Source organism: Lagenorhynchus albirostris, chromosome 10 (genome assembly GCF_949774975.1).
Source record: "Lagenorhynchus albirostris chromosome 10, mLagAlb1.1, whole genome shotgun sequence".
Lineage (NCBI taxonomy): Eukaryota > Metazoa > Chordata > Mammalia > Artiodactyla > Delphinidae > Lagenorhynchus > Lagenorhynchus albirostris.
In genome coordinates this window covers 71,629,483-71,648,940 of record NC_083104.1, presented here as the reverse complement: position 1 = coordinate 71,648,940, position 19,458 = coordinate 71,629,483, and the positions used below count along the sequence as shown (strand labels likewise).

The following is a 19,458-nucleotide window of genomic DNA, read 5'->3' as shown; positions in this document are numbered from 1 at the left end:
CATAGTCATTCCCAAAGCAATGGATCAAGAAGTATCGGAATTAATAAGCAAAAAAACAACCCCCCCAAACCCATACACATGTTTTCTCCTCTTTCTAAACAAAAGTGAAGATTTCTACATTCTAAATTTCTATCTTCCAGAGACTATATATTAAATGAATATTGCCTCAAATCAATGCTTACCCCACAGGTTCTAAAAACGCAGCAAAGCATATTGCATAGACCCCTGACAGCCTCTAGAGCTACCTACACAAAGCACCAGGAATAACCAACTTGTAGAACACCGGAATACCCGCAGCAGCTTTGGCTCTCCGGGGAATCACACTTCTGTCAAGAGGCTATCTTTCTCAGCTTATCTTCAGATCCCAAGTTTCACTCAAACTTCACCTTTCACTTCGTGGTCATTCACACAGAAACAAACTTTTTATTACTGTAAGAGAATTGTGCTCTTAAGACAAAGAATAGAAAAACTCTCATGCTCTGTTGAAATGCAGATGGAGGGCAGGGGACGTGGCTCACTCATGAGCTGAATCACTGTCTCTCCCCAGCCACAGGCTTTCTAGGATGTGCTCAGATTTGTGCCCCAGCAAATTTCAACTTACGACAGGTCACGGACCACTGGATCCCTCTCAGAGAGTGGCACTCACACTTGTCAGAGCCACACGTGCCTTATGCTGTAGCTCCCGTACACAGCCACATCCCTGAACTTTATGTGCCATTGTTCCCACAACCAAATTGGCATCTTTTACAAATAAATAAATAAATAAATAAATAACAAATTGGCATCTTTCACTTTTTGCAAGCAAAGGTTCATTATCCTGACAAATGAAGGAGGAGAAAGTATCTGCAGCACAAATGGGTTCCCACTGTGCATCCACATTTCTTTATCCTTATCACATCATAATGACACAAAGACATCGCGTTATCCATGTCAATGAGCATGTTTGAACACCATAATGTGCAAGGCAGCAATCACCAAACCATTTTTTCCAAACTTTTTTGACCATAACCTATAAAAAGAAATACATTTTTATCCTGCAAGTCATGTATATGTAAAATGTATATGTACACTATAAACCTGCTTATGCAGTACAATGCACTCTGACAAATCTATTCTATTTCGTCATTTTTTAAAAAAATGCAGACTTCCACCCACTAAATGGATTTCATGTCCTTATTGGGTTGGAACCTGTGGTTTGAAAACATATAGTATTTCACACATAAGTGGTGTTTTGTAGAAAATAATGAAATTCTATCTAAAGAAGAGAAGCTTTCAACTTTTAGGCAGAAAAGTTGAAGAGGAATACTTTTTTGCTTCTTCTCTAACTTGCAACTGCCAGGACATTTTAAAAGCACTTGATTTCAATAAATGAGCCATTTCTACAGAAACCTATCTCAAAACTTTGTGGGTCACTATTCCCCTTACACTGAAGAAAAAAACTGAGGTTGAAAAGGTATTCCCCCAACCACGTGTATTAAAAATGCACATCTGTTTGGGAATTAAAATTTGGCTGTATCTTTTAAAGAATCTTAAAATTGTGTTGCTTCAAATTATTACTCTCCTGGCAAGGTTACCATGAAGATTAAATGAGATAATGTGAGAGAAGGGCCACGTGGCTCCTGCTATCTTTCAGGTTCTTGGATTATCTTTTCCTGGACATGCCTGAACTCTGTGTGACTTGGGGGCTCATTCACTGAACACCTACCCTGCTGGGCAACGGAGGACAGAGGATCCCACAAGGAGTTTACTGGCTCCATCAATAAGAATAAATATCATCACAAACTAGGATTCTAGAGTGCCTGGGTTGAGTATTTCACTTATTCCTCCAAAAGATAATTACTGTGAGCCTTCCATGCCAGGCATGATCCGCCTGTGTGCAGGGATTATGGGGTATAAAAAATAGACACACCACAGCCCTCACGGAGCCTACAGTCAAGTAACAGCTTAGAGTGTGTGAAAATACTTCACAGTCCATTAATGTTACATAGCATGCGAATGTTTCACACTCCCTTACCTGTAAAGGGAGGTAAGATTAGATCAATGGTTCTCAAAACTGAAGCTATCACAGATAAAAAGGATTTCATAAAAGAAACTGAAAAAAAAGGGGGGGGGGAGAAAAAAAGAAAAAGAAATAATATGATCTCACAACACAATTCTTTAAACTGAATGACTTGTCAGTAAAAAAAAAAAAAAAAAAAAATCATTACATAGCCTTATTTTTCCCTTTTACTATATAAGCCAGTTTTTGTCCTGGAATTTAAGAATCCCTCAGGGCTTGCCCAGCTCTGACTTTGTAGGATTCTTTGGTTTTCTTTTGCAGTACTACTTACATGTAAATTCTGACCAAATATCCCCCAGAATTGCAGCAAGGCCAGAGACCTGTTCCTAGGAGAATCATTACAGGGTACTTTCTGAGAAAGTCATAATATATACAGCAAATTCTGACTCCATTCTTGACCCTGAGCTCTGGGAAGTACAAAGGGACAAAGGTCCTGGTGATTGGAAGGCAGAAAGGAATACTTGTTGAGGATCTACTACAGGTCTGGCCCAAAACTTGGTACTTTCCCACACGTCACTTTAACATCACAACTATCCCATGAGAAATATATTTTTTTCTTTATCTCCACTTTTTAGTTGGAGGTGACTGAGCTCAGAGAGGTTAAATATCATGCCCAATGTCACACAGCTAGTAATCAGAATTTAAACTCAGATCTCACTGGAAGGAAGAGACATCAGAGAAAGACATCACACCTCACTGGAAGGAAGAGACATCAGAGAAAGAACAGATACAGAAAAGCTTTAAGAGATTTATGTGCCTTTTGACATGAGAGAAATTTGAAACTATGTTCAAAGGACAATTCAGGGCTTCCCTGGTGGCGCAGTGGTTGAGAGTCCGCCTGCCGATGCAGGGGACACAGGTTCGTGCCCCGGTCCGGGAAGATCCCACATGCCGCAGAGCGGCTGGGCCCGTGAGCCATGGCCGCTGAGCCTGCGCGTCCAGAGCCTGTGCTCTGCAATGGGAGAGGCCACAGCAGTGAGAGGCCCGCGTACCGCAAAAAAAAGACAATTCACACTTTTGGTGGGAATGTAAATTGGTGCAGTCACCATGGAAAACAGTATGGAGGTGCCACAGAAAACTAAAAATGCAACTACTGTATGACCCAGCAATTCTACTCCTGGGGATATATCTGAAAAAAAGAAAATATTAATTTGAAAAGATACATGCACCCAAATGATGTTCATAGAAGCATTATTTATAATAACCAAGATGTGGAAGCAACCTAAGTGTCCATCAACAGATGAATGGATAAAGAAGATGTGGTACACACACACACGTGTGTGTGTGTGCGCACATGCACAATGGAATACTGCTCAGCCATAAAAAAGAATAAAATTTTGCCTTTTGCAACAACATGAATGGACTTGGAAGGTATTATGCTTAGTGAAATAGACAGAGAAAGACAAATACTGTATGATATCACTTAAATGTGGAATCTAAAAATTAAAACTAGTGGGCTTCCCTGGTGGCACAGTGGTTGAGAGTCCGCCTGCCGATGCAGGGGACACGGTTCATGCCCCGGTCCGGGAAGATCCCACATGCCGCGAAGCAGCTGCACCCGTGAGCCATGGCCGCTGAGCCTGCACGTCAGGAGCCTGTGCTCCGCAATGAAAGAGGCCACAACAGTGAGAGGCCTATGTACCGCAAAAAAAACACAAAAAAACAAAAACTAGTTGTTATTTAGGGGCTTCCCTGGTGGCGTAGTGGTTAAGAATCTGCCTGCCAATGCAGGGGACACGGGTTCGTGTCCCGGTCCGGGAAGATCCCACATGTTGCGGAGTTGTGAGCCACAACCACTGACCCTGCGCGTCTGGAGCCTGTGCTCCGCAACGGGAGAGGCAGCGACAGTGAGAGGCCCGTGCACCACGATGAAGAGTGGCCCCCACTCGCCACAACGGGTGAAAGCCCTCGCACAGAATCGAAGACCCAACACAGCCAAAAATGAATATAAAATAAATTAATTAAAATAAAATAAAACTAGTGAATATAACAAAACAGACTCACAGGTATAGAGAACAAACTAGTGGTTACCAGTGGGGAGAGGGAAGGGGGGGAGGGGCAAGATAGGGGTAGGGGAGTAAGAGGTACAAACTATTGATACTATGTATAAAATAAATAAGCTACAAGGATATATTATACAGCACAAGGAATATAGCCAACCTTTTATAATAACTATAAATGGAGTATAATCTTTAAAAATTGTGAATCGCTATGTTGTACACCTGAAATTTATATAGTATTATACATAACTGTACCTCAATTTATTTTTTTGCTTGTTTTCTTGCGGTACGCGGGCCTCTCACTGTTGTGGCCTCTCCCGTTGCGGAGCACAGGCTCCGGACGCGCAGGCTCAGCGGCCATGGCTCACGGGCCCAGCCGCTCCGCGGCATGTGGGATCTTCCCGGACCGGGGCACGAACCCACGTGCCCTGCATTGTCAGGCGGACTCTCAACCACTGCGCCACCAGGGAAGCCCTAGATGACTATTTTTAAAAGTCTATTGAATCTGGGGGCTTCCCTGGTGGTCCAGTGGTCAGGACTCCACGCTTCCACTGCACGGGGCATGGTTTGATCCCTGGTCAGGGAACTAAGATCCCGCCAGCCGTGCTGTGCTGCTGAACCCATAGAAACAGAGAGTAGATTGGTGGCTGCCAAGGGTGGGGTGGGAGGTGAGGAGTTGGATGCAAATGAGTGAAGGCAGTCAAAGGGTACAAACTTCCAGTTATAAGATGAGTAAGTTCTGGGGATATAACATACATCATGGTGACTATTGGAAACAATACTGTAATGTATATCTGAAAGTCGCTGAGAGAGAAAATCTTAAAAGTTCTTACCACACACACACACACACACACACACACACACACACACACAAAGGTAACTATATGAAATTATGCATGTGTTAACTATATGGTGATCATTTCACAATATATAAATATGTCAAATCATCACAATGGGCACCCTAAACTCACACAGTGGTATATGTCACTTATAGCTCAACAAAGCTATAAAAAATAAACCTAATTACCTCCCCCCAAAAATTTTTCAAAAAATAAATAAAATTAAACGTCTAGGGCTTCCCTGGTGGCACAGTGGTTGAGGGTCCGCCTGCCGATGCAGGGGACGCAGGTTTGTGCCCCAGTCCGGGAGGATCCCACATACCACGGAGCAGCTGGGCCCGTGAGCCATGGCCGCTGGGCCTGCGCGTCCGGAGCCTGTGCTCCCCAACGGGAGAGGCCACAGCAGTGAGAGGCCCACGTACCGCAAAAAAAAAAAAGTCTATTGACAAGGGGCTTCCCTGGTGGCGCAGTGGTTGAGAATCTGCCTGCCAATGCAGGGGACACGGGTTCGAGCCCTGGTATGGGACGATCCCACATGCCGCGGAGCAACTGGGCCCGTGAGCCACAATTACTGAGCCTGCGCGTCTGCAGCCTGTACTCTGCAACAAGAGAGGCCGCGATAGTGAGAGGCCCGCGCACCGCGATGAAGAGTGGCCCCCGCTTGCCACAACTAGAGAAAGCCCTCGCACAGAAACGAAGACCCAACACAGCCATAAATAAATAAATTTAAAAATTCACGACATATGTCAATATTAAAAAAAAAAAGTCTATTGACAAGAGAAAGAGAAAAGAGCATTCGCTTGGGTAGATGAAAGGACAAAAGGAAAATTGTTTTAAGCTGAGGGAATTTGCTTGCTCAGAGGTGATGCCAAAGAAGAGGCATTAAAGATCACAAAGAATGAGAGGATGGAAGTGGCTCGAGGTCCTAGGAAATGGGAGGGACACAGTTCAGGTGGAGGGCTTGGCTTCGAAGAAGAAGGACAAGAGGCAAAGGGGTGGATCTTCACGGAGAAGTCATTAGTGAGATGGAGGCAAGGTGAGGTTCACATCTATTGCCTTTTTTTCTCAGAGAAGAGTAGGTAAGGTCATCTGCTGACAGGCAGTGCGGGTCTTGGAAGAGTGATGTAAATTTCTGAAGATTTTGTAGGGAATGCATGAGGGGCAACAGAAGTCAAGCCTCCAGACTCTTCGACAGAAGCTGCTCTATGGGGATTCCTGCCTTCTGAGGGCCAGGCTCTCCACACCAGCTTCTCTCCTCTGGCCTGAGGGTCAGGCTCTCCACACCAGCTTCTCTCCTCTGGCCTGACCCAAACCCATCTCCTTCCCCTGAGTCAGTCTAGACTGCCGCCTGGAAGGTTCTTCACTCTCCAAGTATTTTCTGAACATACACACCACGAGCCCCATTTTCTCCGGGCAACACGCTCTCCCTCTTCCCACAGGGTTTCCAAACCTTCCCCCCACCTTTGCAGACACCCCCACCCCTTTCGCCCCCACCCACTGTCTACTTTACAGAGCACACAGACACCATCAGACTCATCTGCCAACTACCAAACATGCAAATTTACCTACAGCTGCACCCTCTGCTGCTGATACACCATTTTAAAACTGCCGTTGAACTTAGGGGGTCTTGACCAACATTTAAAAATACAATAAAAAGAATAGAAAACAGCATCTATTGTACATCCTAAGAGTATATACTGTTTCTTAAAGCTTCTGTTTCAATTATGATGCATCTGTTACTATGAGTTGAGGTCAAAAAGTTTGTGTATGTTTGAAAACTTTCACAATAAAAAGTTAAAACAACACTGCCATGGAGAAGGCTGTCCTTCCCTCCATCTACGGCTAATCCTCACACCTGTGTTTTGGGCCCCATCCCCTCCAGGACCCTTATATTATGGACCTTATGTCTTCTTTCTCTGTAAAAAACAAAAACACCTCACTGGCCTCCTCATACCCCCCATTTATTCCCTGTTCCTCCCTCACAGTCAAACTTCTCCAAAGAGTTATCTGGGTTCAGCATCAACTCCATACCCTGCTCCCACCCCTTCGTCTCACCCCTTCGGTGTGCCTCCTGCCCACAGCACTCCTGGGACACGGCTCTCCGCAAAGTCACCAGTGACCCCTGAGCCCACACATCTAGAAGACACTTTCCAGTGTTCATGACTCCTTGTTCATTCCTGCTCTTTCTTCCAGCCTGGGCTCAACCCCTCCCCCTCCCTCCGGAAGGCTTCACTGACCTCCCAACAAGGTCAAACCTCCCACTAGGGGCACTCACTGTTCCTCTGTCCTTCCTAACAGTTGTCAATTGTTGCTGTTACAATTTTACATGTTTTTGTAATTATCTGCCCAGATTAGGCCTCCTCAAGGAGGAAGGGGACTCTGCCTATCTTGATGCCCCTTGGCAGCCCAAGAGCCTCCTGGGCTCAGCGCCGGGCACAGTGCTTAATAAACTGATGTTAGATAAATAATCGGCACCAGCCCCTGTGCCAGGCATTACGTGTAAAATGATGAAAAACGTCCCAGAAAGTGAAAGGTGTTGAGGGGGAGGAGAAAGCCAGGGGCAGAGGTGGAAATAAGGGGCAGCTCCTGTCCTGCTTCCCGGACCAATCTGGGGCCTTTTGCAGAACAGCACATGCCTTCACGGCTGACACGTTTCACTGTCTTTGTGTCAGAAAAGTCAGCAACTCAGGTAGGAAAATTTGCTTAATAGTTCATACTTGACACGCAGAACTCTTAATGAATCCTTTTAAACCACTACATGTTCAATATTTGCCGAAAGATGAATAGGGGACACCTCTTTCTGGCATCGAGCTACTAAAAAACAGGACCTGGATCTTTTCATTTGCCCAGGTGTGGCTGGCATGTCCCACCTGCACAGCGTTCCTGTAAACTCCAGAGAACACAAAAGGCCTCATTCTTTGCTGTCTAACCACACCCAAAGACTATTTTATTGTGTTACACGCTTTCACTACTTGGTTATTGATTTCCTGTGGCATATCACTATACAAACACTCACTTAAAGACTTTAAAAGACCAAATAAATATGACAAGTATTTAAAATTAGAAACATAGTACGGAGATGCAACCAGCAAAATCCAGACTGTGGGAAACTCTATTAAACAAATGACCGTTGTTTTTTTTTTTCCAGCAAAACACTTGGGAGATGGGGGAAGGATTTAAAAGTGATTAAAGAGGCACATTAACTAGGCACGTTGTATAGAACTTGTTTGGCTCCTTAATCAAATATAGTAACTTTTAAAAAAGGAAATTATAGGGCTTCCCTGGTGGCGCAGTAGTTGAGAGTCCGCCTGCCGATGCAGGGGACGCGGGTTCGCGCCCCGGTCCGGGAAGATCCCACATGCCGCGGAGCGGCTAGGCCCGTGAGCCACGGCCGCTGAGCCTGCGCGTCCGGAGCCTGTGCTCCGCAACGGGAGAGGCCACAACAGTGAGAGGCCCGCGTACCGCAAAATAAATAAATAAAAAAGGAAATAATAGGATAATCAGAGAAATGTGAATATAGCCTGAAACTCTGATTATAATGAGGAAATAATCAGCACTTTTTTGGAGTGTGGTAATGGTATTGCAGCTATGTTTTTAAAAGATAGCCTTGATCTTTTTGAGATACATATTGAAATATTTATGGTTTGTAAAATATGAAATAATATAAGGTTTGGGATTTGCTGTAAAATAATCAGAGTGAGGTGGGGTGGGGAAGGTCTAGGGTTGTAGAAGGAACAAGCCTGCCAGTGGGGAATTGTTGAAGTTGGTACACATAACACTCTGCTCTCCACTTTTAAATTTTCAAAAAGTTAAAAAAGAAATCTAACGAACAAACTGAACCATTAAAGTATCTAAATTTTTGTTAAATGATTTTTAAAGTCTGGAACACCTTAGAATTCTTTCACTTTCCAAGATGTCTACAATAGAGCAGTGCTTTGATTCACAAGCTCTGTAAAGTATCTTTGAAAGTGGGATTCAGCACTCACCGGCTGCTTGCCTTTTGCCACATTTCTACTGTAATGCATCACCCTCTTTCCTTCCATCAGAACAGGCAAATACAGTCTGGCAATGCCTTCCTACTGCTTTTGAAATGCAACTTTAAACCCATGTCTTGACCACCTACCTTGGCCTGCAGTTGTGCTGGGGTCTGTCAAGAACTGTCAAACCAATGCTTCATGATGACCATACGCCTGAGCCCTGTCCATTCCCAATGGGGTCTCACATCAGTCTTTGAAGGTGCCTCCCACACACTGGGCCTGCAGGGTAGCCTGTCCATTCTTGTCCTTTACTGCTCCCTTCCCATAAAAGTTTGAACTGGCCAACTTAAAATATTCGGAAACTTACAAAGTCTACTGGACTCTATGCCAAAACCTCTTGTTGGGCAGAAATGAAGTTCTTGAGAGGGTTTAACGATCTTCCATTCCACTTCTGATACAGACAACACTACCCCCTACCCATAGGTTCACTATAGCTAATTCAAAAATGTTGCCTAACTCCAGCTGCAACTCTCAAGTCCAATAAACTTTGTTTGGCTACAGACTTTCTTAACTTGAGTAGGACAGATTGAACTGCTGAAAAATTTAAGGGAGGCAGGTCAGATTTTTTTCCCTAGCAAAAATAAATCTTCTCTAAACCTTCCTTGGGTAAATCAACACTTTATAAAATAAAGCATCTACTGCATTCCCCCGGACTACCCAAAGACAAGATAACCAGTTATATTTCATTCACCAGCCTTGGAACCATACCTCATAAAAAACCAAAAGCCTCCATCTATCTCGCCCATGAAACAAAGAGAACAAAAACTTAGAATATATACTACAAGCGCAAGCACAGGATTTTTTTTAGCAACCCCGTTTCCATCAGGTGCACGTCTACCCACACAAACACACAATAACCCTCACCCCACCCCCCCGTGGAATTTGCCAGTGTGACTTGTGCTGACTTTCAGCGGAGAAAGACAGGAATTTATGTTTAGTTGTGGTTTTGGCTTTCAATGGGAAGGAAAGGAAGAGTGTGGGGCGTGAAAAACTGGAAATGAGTCTTAATTCTCTTGTTTCCTCCCATCCTTCTCTGCATCAAAATACAGGTATATCATTGAAATTTCAAATGTGTTTCTCGGGCAGTTAAATACCCCGACGGAGTCTGGGAACAGGGGGTGGAGATAAAGGTGAAACCGAAGATTGGAAGGGTGGGCCGGGTCAGAGGCCCCGGCGCTCTGCCGGGTTGCACCGAGCATGCGAGGTCGCCCCGCGCCTGCTGCCGGCCGCGCCCTGGTTCTGGCCTGGCCAGCTGTCCTGGGTTTTGCCAGCGACTGCGCCGTCCGGGGTGCCCACTCACACCTCTGGCTGGTCCTGACTTTAGGCTAGGTTCATTCACTTCCGGTGACAAATCCCTCCCACCACTTCTAGAAATAATGTAACATTTCCCCCATCACTTTCCTAACAACCGACTGCCCCTCAGACAGCAGCCGAGTCCGGGTCCGGGGTCTCACCCCGGCGAGACCAGCAGCGCCCAGCTGCGGAGGGAGTGACGGCCAAGGTCGGGGGTGGGGGGAGGGCGTGGGAGGAAGAGGAAGGAGGTGTGGAATCTCACCTCCCCCGCCCCCACCCCTCCGACTGCAGTAATTGGCAAAAAAAATAAGCCGTTTTTAGACTTCCCCAGGGCCCCCTGAACCTGGTTGCAGTGAGGAACCCAGTCTCTCCCATTCCGGTGCCCCTCGCCTTCTCCCGGCCCCGTAAGTGACTGCGGGAATCCTGGAGCCCCAGGCCACGCGGAACTGCAGCGGCGGGGGTGGGGTGGGGTGGTAGGATGAGGGTTTAGGGGCGGCAGGAATGGGTGGGAGGAAGGGGTGGTGGAAGGGAGAAGGAGAAAAACAGAGGCATGCAAAAGGCTCCGTAGCTGTTCCAGCTGCCGCTTCCTCCGGCGCGGGCCGGGCGGTGTAATATTCCCCCCCCTCCATCTTTCTCACCACTACCTGTCCCACCCACCCACCACAGGCACACATTCCCCCCACCAGTAGCGGATCTGCAGCCTGTAAGGGGGTAGTAGGAAGGAGCTGGGGGGAGGGGGAGGCCTGCGAGTTTCTAACCTTGTTCTTATAAACAAACCCACATGTGCAGCTGCCGCTGCTGCAACTCACCCCACAATCCCGGATATAAGTCCTGCCCCTTTAAGAGGAAAAAAAGCTTCCCCCGCCTGCCTTCCACCCTACCCATCCACAAGGACCTTTGTCTCCCCACCCACTGTCAGTCGGCCCCGCCCCATATCCCCGCCCCCTCCAACGCAGAGGAACCAATGGGTGAAGAAAATAAGGCCGGGGTCTGACGTCAGCATGTCCGGCCAATCACAGGGCGCGTTGGTGGGAGGCCTCGCGTTGGGCGCGCCGGGAGGAAGGAAGGCAGGAGAAAGGAAGCTTGAAGGCAAGATGGAGAATGCTAGTGGCTCTGCTACTGCTGTGGCGAGCAGGGACTTGGGATCCCAGAGGGGCCGGAGCCTGGTGCCTGAGCGGCTTCAGAGTCGAGAACATGAGCGGCAACTGGAGGTGGAAAGGCGGAAGCAAAAGCGGCAGAACCAGGAGGTGGAGGAGGAGAAGAGCGACTTTTTCGCCGCCGCCTTCTCTCGGGAGCGATTGGCCGTGGAAGAGCTTCTGGAAGGCGGGGAGTCCGTCGAGCAGCTGGAGGAGGCGGCCGCTCGGCTGCAGGGGCTGCAGAAACTAGTCAACGACTCGGTTTTGTTCTTGGCCGCCTACGACTTGCGGCAGGGGCAAGAGGTGTTGGCGCGGCTGCAGGAGGCCCTGGCCAAACGTCGCCAGGAGCTGCAGCCTAAGAAGCGTTTCGCTTTCAAGACCCGCAGGAAGGATGCTGCTTCAGCCACCAAAGTAGATTCGGCTCCCGGCGCCCCGGCAGCGGAAGGCATCCTGGCCTCCCCGCCGCCCTTGAAGGAGGAGGAAGGCTTCGACTCCAGCTGGATCTGCGGCTTCTCCAATCTGCAGTCCCAAGTCTTGGAGAAGAGAGCCGAGGAGCTGCACCAGCGGGACGTCCTTTTGACCCAACTGATTAACTGCACGATCAAACTGTATGGCAATCCCAACACCCTGCGGCTGACCAAGGCTCGAGGCTGCACGCTGCTCTGCGGCCCGGTGTCCACCTCCGTGTTCCTGGAGAACTGCAATGACTGCGTGCTGGCCGTGGCCTGCCAGCAGCTCCGCGTACACACCACGAAGGACACCCGCATCTTCCTGCAGGTGACCAGCAGGGCCATCGTGGAGGACTGCACCGGGATACAGTTCGCCCCGTACACCTGGAGCTACCCGGGGATCGACAAGGACTTCGAGGGCTCTGGTTTAGACAGGAGCAAAAATAACTGGAGCGACGTTGACGATTTCAACTGGCTGGCCCGTGATGTAGCCTCCCCAAACTGGAGTATTCTTCCTGAAGAAGAGCGAAGGATCCAGTGAGACTAAGCAATTGTCACTCTTTTCTTCACTCCTACCAAATACACTCCCTTGTGGGACTGACTCCAGCTAATGGGACCCCAAAATTTACTTCTTGTCACGCTGTCTGTTTTCATTATTTTAAGGCTTTAGATTGTGATAGGCTCCTACTTTCGATTTCCATTAAATTTGTGGCAGGTCTGGCACTTTAAAGAATTTTTGCTATTTTGGTGATGTTTCGGAGCTTTTGTTTGACGGTGATAATTTGAAGCCATAAGGGGAAGAGAGTGTGGTTTTTAATGCTTTGTGGTGTTTAAAACTTACTGCAGAATAAAGTAAGCCTTCAATAAATATTTGTTTAATAAACGAATTCAGTAGGGCTAGTAGGAGCCAGTTAATGTTGAAGTAAGGTATCAAAACGTGTTCAAACTGCCATTAACCAAGAGCTTTTTTGAATTGCAGGTTTGACTTCCATACGTATTTTTCAGTGGGGCAATGGAAATATTCCTCTCTGGTCTTCAGTTACATGTTAGCTTGGGTTTTTGGCATCCAGCTAGGCTTCGACTTATTTGGATCCAAACTTTTGGCACGGACCCCAAGAGCCTCATGAGTCTTAATCACCTGTAAAGCCAAAATAGTTATAGCTGCCAATTTTTTGTGCACTTAAAATGTTATCGACACCATTGTAAGCACCTTACTCATGTAAACTTATTATAAGTCCTCAAAATATTATGAGGGTAGTTTCTGTTAACTCCATTTTTCAAGTGAGGAAACAGATAAGTTGCCCAAAGGGCACACAGCCCAAGTGGCGGACTGGGATTTGAAATCGTGTAGTCTGGCTCCAGAGCCCACGTTCTTAACCTCTACTAGATATTGATTTTTGAGTAGTGTTAATTGAGTTGGAAAGAAAGCTTCCAAAAGTAAAGAGGGAAAATTGCTTTTCTTAAATTCTCAGGCATAATGGCGCTACGTATCTATCCTCATACAAAAAGAATTGAGGCAAACATCTGGCTGAGTCTTGATTTTTCCACCCATTTTGCTACATTTTGTTATTCGCTACTGTTACAAATTTGGCTTTCTGCTCTATATACTACCACTCATTATTCTTAAATGGAAAGTTGTAAGATTTTCAAAAAGCTTTTCTGGGCCTGGTGGCCTTGTAACTATGGATGTGCTTTTTATTTAATAATTACCACAAGTATTAAGGTGCTTAAATATCTCAAGTATTTATGTATTTAATATTATATGTTCTCTTTTGTTCTGAAAAAGGATTTAAAGTGGCTTCTAGGATATGTGAAATGTAACAAGATAATAAAAACAAATGACAAGGAGGAACAAGGGTAGAATGATGGATTGGAAGCAGAAATGAAGCCAATAAAAAAAATGTAAGCTGCGAAGCCCTATTCCTTAGCTGGATGTGAATCCTGATTTTTTTCCCCTCAACTATTAGCTAACTTGAAAAGGGATCCTAATCAATTTCACAGTTCGCAGCATCCACAAACGAGGGAAAATCGTTTACTTGGGAGAGTTAATCCTTATGATAAAAAGAAACAACATATAATGAAATTTTCAACCATATCTTTACATTAGAAACTGACCGGTATCCTAAAGCTGTGCCCCTAGAGACTGATAGTTTAACACAAGTGCACTTAAGAATAAACCATGCTTGGTTTTTTTTGGTTGCCCCACCTGGCTTGCAGGATCTTAGTTCCCGACCAGGGATCGAACCTGGGACCCTTGAATTGGAAGCGCAGAGTCCTAACCACTGGACCGCCAGGGAATTCCCAACCTTTTTCTACTAAAGCTCATAATTTTACACCTGTAACTCTGCTGACCACCTGACCAGTTGTAGGCCATCCAACTAGCTCCCCCTGACTGACGTCCCTCAATATTTGAAAACATTTCTATCTTTGCTGGTCTTCTTCCTTACTAGAGGCATATCTCTTTTTGCCCAGAGATTCCTCTTACGCTCGTGCCCATCCCCTCCAACCTCCTGTGGCCTCCCTTTCCACTGGCCTTTGTTCTTTTAAGACACCAGATCCTGAGGTCCTCCACCCTACATGTCACTGAATGATTTTCCAGCTCCTTCCCTGTGTGTCAGACATCTTAAAAGAATAGCTGTGTCCACATACACCTACATTTTTCACTCTTTCAGTCTTTGTAATTTTAACTCTTCTCTGCTGAAACTGCTCTTTGATGGTATTAGTGGCCTAATCGCCAAATCTACCGGCTCCCTCCCCTCGCCCTCCTCAGCACTTTTACTCTTGGTGAAGTTTACCCTTTTTTGTTTGTTTCTTTGTTTTAGGTACAGTTTACTCATCCTTGAAGTTCTCTCTTTCCTTGGCCATAATCTTTAACCTGTTTCTCTTATGTCAGCTTCCTTCCTTTCATTGGGATTCTGATGATTTGTAGCCCTTAAATATGAGTGATGCCCAAAGTTTTGCCATTAGCTTCTTTGTATTCATTCTCTCAGAGCCTCAGCTCTCAACCTATATGCATAGTCTTGTGTCTGTCCCTAGCCTCCACCCTTATTGGGCTCACCTGCCTTTCAAATTCCATATATTCTTTTTTTTTTTTTTTTTTTTTTGGCCACGCCTCGCGGCTTGCAGGATCTTCTTAGTTTCCTAAGCAGGGATGGAACCTGGGCAAACAGCAGTGAAAGCACCACGTCCTAACCACTGGACTGCCAGGGAATTCCCTCAAATTCCATATATCCTTTTTTTTTTTTTTAATTTATTTGTTTATTTTTGGCTGCGTTGGGTCTTTGTTGCCGTGCGCGGGCTTTCTCTAGTTGCCGCGACCGGGGGCTACTCTTCGTCGCGGTGTGCGGACTTCTCGTTGCGGTGGCTTCTCTTGTGGAGCATGGGCTCTAGGTGCGTGGGCTCAGTAGTTGTGGCACACGGGTTTAGTTGCTCTGCGGCATGTGGGATCTTCTCGGACCAGGGCTCAAACCCGTGTCCCCTGCATTGGCAGGCGGATTCTTAACCACTTTGCCACCAGGGGAGTCCCTCCATATATTCTTAAAATCTCCATTTTCACTTCTTTCCCTCCCAAGTTCCATGTTTATTTTAAGGATGTCACTCTTCTCCAGGCACCCAATGCTTACCAGGGCCAGGCAGGTGAAGTCCATGAGTAAGGCTGCTGAGAGTAAGTCGCTAGGGAGTGGGGGACCAGATAACGTGGTAGACAAATTCAGGCATTTAAAAAACATTGGATAAGACAAGCAAAACTTTTTCTGCAGTCTGCGTCTGGTCCTGGAGCTGGCCAACTTGTAACTAAAATAAGTGATGCCCCAAGTGATGAGTGACGCCCATATCATGTCAGCTCCTTCCCTGGAAGGTCTTGCCTATTCATCCTGTCCTCTCAAGTCTCTCTGCCGTTTCAGGAAGATAGGCCCTATATGTTTCCCGACGCTTAAACTGGGATGGATTGTTTTTTGTTTTTTACAAAGACAACAACAAGACAAAACAAATCTATATTAAAGTCACACCCCTGAATTAAAAGCATTGACTTAAAGTCACTTTAGTAAGTTTTTATCAAGCAAATCTAATGACAGTGGTCATTGCAGTGAGGGCATATTCACCAATAAGTGTAATGACCATATATTTTCATTAAGATCAACTCTGGAAAAGCAATAAAATTGCATATTAGTCAAGCAATCAGTTTATTAAACTTCATTTATGATCAGGTATGTTAAATACAACTTAGTACAGTATTATATGAGTATTATAAAAGTGTCATTCCAGGGCTTCCCTGGTGGCGCAGTGGTTAAGAATCTGCCTGCCAATGCAGGGGACACGGGTTCGAGCCCTGGTCTGGGAAGATCCCACATTGCCACGGAGCAACTAAGCCCGTGTGCCACAACTACTGGGTCTGCACTCTAGAGCCCGCAAGCCACAACTACTGAGCCCGCATGCCACAACTACTGAAGGCCACACACCTAGAGCCCACGCTCCGCAACAAGAGAAGCCACCACAATGAGAAGCCTGCGCACCACAACAAAGAGTAGCCCCCGCTCACCGCAACTAGAGAAAACCTGTGCACAGCAATGAAGACCCAATGCAGCCAAAAAAATAAAAAACCCATTATGTACAATATAATGCAAAATTTTAAAAAAAATTGTTACTCTAGTCTCAACTGCATAAGAATAGAAGAAATGGTCAATTATGTTTTAATGCTGAACTTCTGATTGCAATGCAAGAGTCATTATTTAACAAAAAAAATTTAGTTTTATTTGTGTTAATCAGGCAGAAATAAAAACAGCAAGATGTAAAGATTCAACTTTCTATGGGTAATGTTACATGGCAATACGTTTTATAAACATCATGGCAATTACTGTAGTACCACAGAAATTGGACAGCTAAATTACATTTAATTCAAATGTTTCACCACCAACTCAAAAACTTAATTGCACTATTTGACAATTTTCTTCTCTTATAAATGAGTTGGCCATTACAATTAGACGGTCAGTTATTTACTAGCTTTAAGTTTCAAGAAGGGCAGGGACAATATGACACAAAAGCCATGTTCAATTCAACTAAATAAATATCGGAGCATCCACTATGCAACTTTTCCACGTTGGGTGCTAAGAGCACAGTGGTAAACAAGGTAAGCGTGTGCTCTTCCTTGATGGAGGTTGCGGCCTAGTTGAAGATCAGATGAATGAAACAACAATCATGAGAGAGAAACCCTGAGAGCTCCGATAGGGTAGTGCCCTATTATTATCAATATAACCTCTCCTGGTTAGAAGGGACCTTAAGTAAGGCTTCTATTTTAACCACCAACCCAGGGTTTGAATTCCCTGGCTGAACTCAGATCAGCGGCACTCACAGAAGGAAGTAGTTACTATTCAAAGGCCTGCTTTCCAAATTTTCAGATACTGTTACACTCGGAACTTTAAGAACTGACAAGACCAAGCAAAAAATTCAAGGCCATTTACTCACCTGGTAACCAAGCTCAGCATTCTGTGCAGGCATTTAAGTAATTTATTATATTTTGAAAAATATTTTTTAGTTGAGTACCTTTTAGTTGTGTTTATTTCACCAAGAAAGCTATACATAAACTAATTTTTAGAACTGATAACAAGGTAGACGTTTGATTCTGAGATGATAGTGCAATGGATTTTCAAAACAGATAATTCATGTACAGGTACAAAAAGATTAAAATAAAATCTCCCTCCTTCCTTTGATCCCAGTGATTCAGTTTTCTCTGGAGAGTAACCACCCTTTACCTGTTTCCTTTGTATTCTTCTGGTCTATGCATTTACAAACTTATGTGCAATATATCCTTCTATCCTCCCACCCCAGTAGAAGCACACTATGTATACGCTTGGGCACTTTGCCTTTGTCCTTCACATTATATTGGAGATCTTCCCATATAAGTATGTAGTCATCTCATTCTCTTTAACTGCTGCCTAGTGTTCTGTTATATGCAATGTGCCATACTTATTTAACCAGTCTCTAACTGATGAACATTTAGGTTGTTTCCAATCTTTAGCCAGTAGAAAAATGCTACAATGAATATCCTGATACATGAATTATTTAGCATATGTGCAGTGGGTTCTTAGGGGTAGGCTAGGTACCTAGAAGTGGAATTGCAGGATCAATAGGTTATGAACATTTATTATGTTGATAGATATTATCAAATTGCCTTCTGAGGAGGTTTATCAATTTACACACTCACTAGCAATGACTGAGAGTGCTATTTCTTCACATCCTTATTGACATACTGTGCTATCCAATTTTTGGATCTTTGCCAATCTGAGAGTTACAAAATGTTAACTTTCTGTAATAGTAATTGTCTCCTAACTTGTCTCCTCAGCTCCAATTTCTAAAGCGTTCTGCATGCAGCTACCAAATTAGTTTTCTTAAAACATGTCACTCCTGGTCTAAAACCTTCTGAGATTCCCATAGCCCGCTGGACTCCCTGGCTTGGAAGACAAGTCCCTCCACCACCTGCTTTCAGCCTACTGTTCCTACATGATGTTTTGCTGTTTCAGCACACACACTTCATGCTCCAACTAGTCTGAAATAAGCCCCATTAATCAAACACACGGTGTCAGTGAGGGACCTGGCAGGAAACAGATGGCACACTTAAAATGGATAATTTAAGAAAAGCCTAACACAGGAGCTATTTACAAAGCTGTGGGCAGAGTTTAGGGAAAGCAATAACAGATAGTGCAATACCTCTTATCACTCCTAGGGCTGAAGGGACAAAACTGTTACCTGAAACCAGAAAGAGAGCACGCTACGTGGCAGGAGCTGTGGCCTTCAGTAGAGGGATGTAGCCAATCCGTTGTGACCTGTGGGCCGAAGAGCAACAGGAATTTCAAAACTCTCTTCAATTGTGCCTTCCGTTGGCTGAACCCAATTAGAATTTTAGGGCAAGGACGTCTGTTTCCCAGTTTTAGGGCAAGGAAGTCTGTTGATGCAGTCCATATGGGCCAGCTCCCAGGACAGCTCCAGGGTGGAGAAAAGTAAAGAATAGATTTGGAGGAACAAATGGAAGATATTTCCTACAAACACCTTCTGCCATACTTTCTGGTCTTTTCTCAAGCAGTTCCCACACAGCTTGAGTCCATGTGCACTTGCCAAAATTTTGCAAAAGCCAATCTGGGAAGTCTTCTGGGATTTCCCTCAGTCTCTTTGAGAACGAAGCCTGATATTTTGAGACAATAAGAGCAAGAAAGAAAAGTGAATGAGCCAGTCTCTGAGGCCAAGTTGTTGCATTCTCCAGTAGAGACAATTTTTGAGGGAAAGAAAAAAATTTGAAGAAAGTGAGACGTGTAGGCCAATTCAGACGACATTCATGTGATGGCAGAACTTTAGAAGGCCTGGCAGCATGATTAGATACAGAGAATCCGGTATGCCTCTGAGTTAAGCAATACTTTCAGCAGTCATTGTCTTTTAAGAAGTTTAAGAAAAGATAAGACATCAAAGGAAAAACTTCTTGGGACTTCCCTGGTGGTGCAGTGGTTAAGAATCTGCCTGCCAATGCAGGGGACATGGGTTTGATCCCTGGTCTGGGAAGATTCCACATGCTGCAGAGCAACTAAGCCCGTGCGCCACAACTACTGAGCCTGAGCTCGAGAGCCTGCAAGTCACAACTACTGAGCCTGCGTGGCACAAC

The 19,458-nt window shown here is 45.2% G+C and overlaps 2 protein-coding genes across 3 annotated transcripts in view; both read left to right on the top strand.

Moving 5' to 3' along the window:
• TRERF1 (transcriptional regulating factor 1) overlaps positions 1–19,458 on the top strand; it is a 572,147-nt gene that overhangs the window by 112,143 nt on the left and 440,546 nt on the right. The gene's annotated exons all lie outside the window — the stretch shown is intronic.
• TBCC (tubulin folding cofactor C) lies at positions 10,995–13,740 on the top strand. The gene is given in 2 exon segments (XM_060164191.1): positions 10,995–11,140; positions 11,142–13,740. Coding segments are annotated over 2 exon segments (1,344 nt in total). The 5' UTR covers positions 10,995–11,009; the 3' UTR covers positions 12,355–13,740.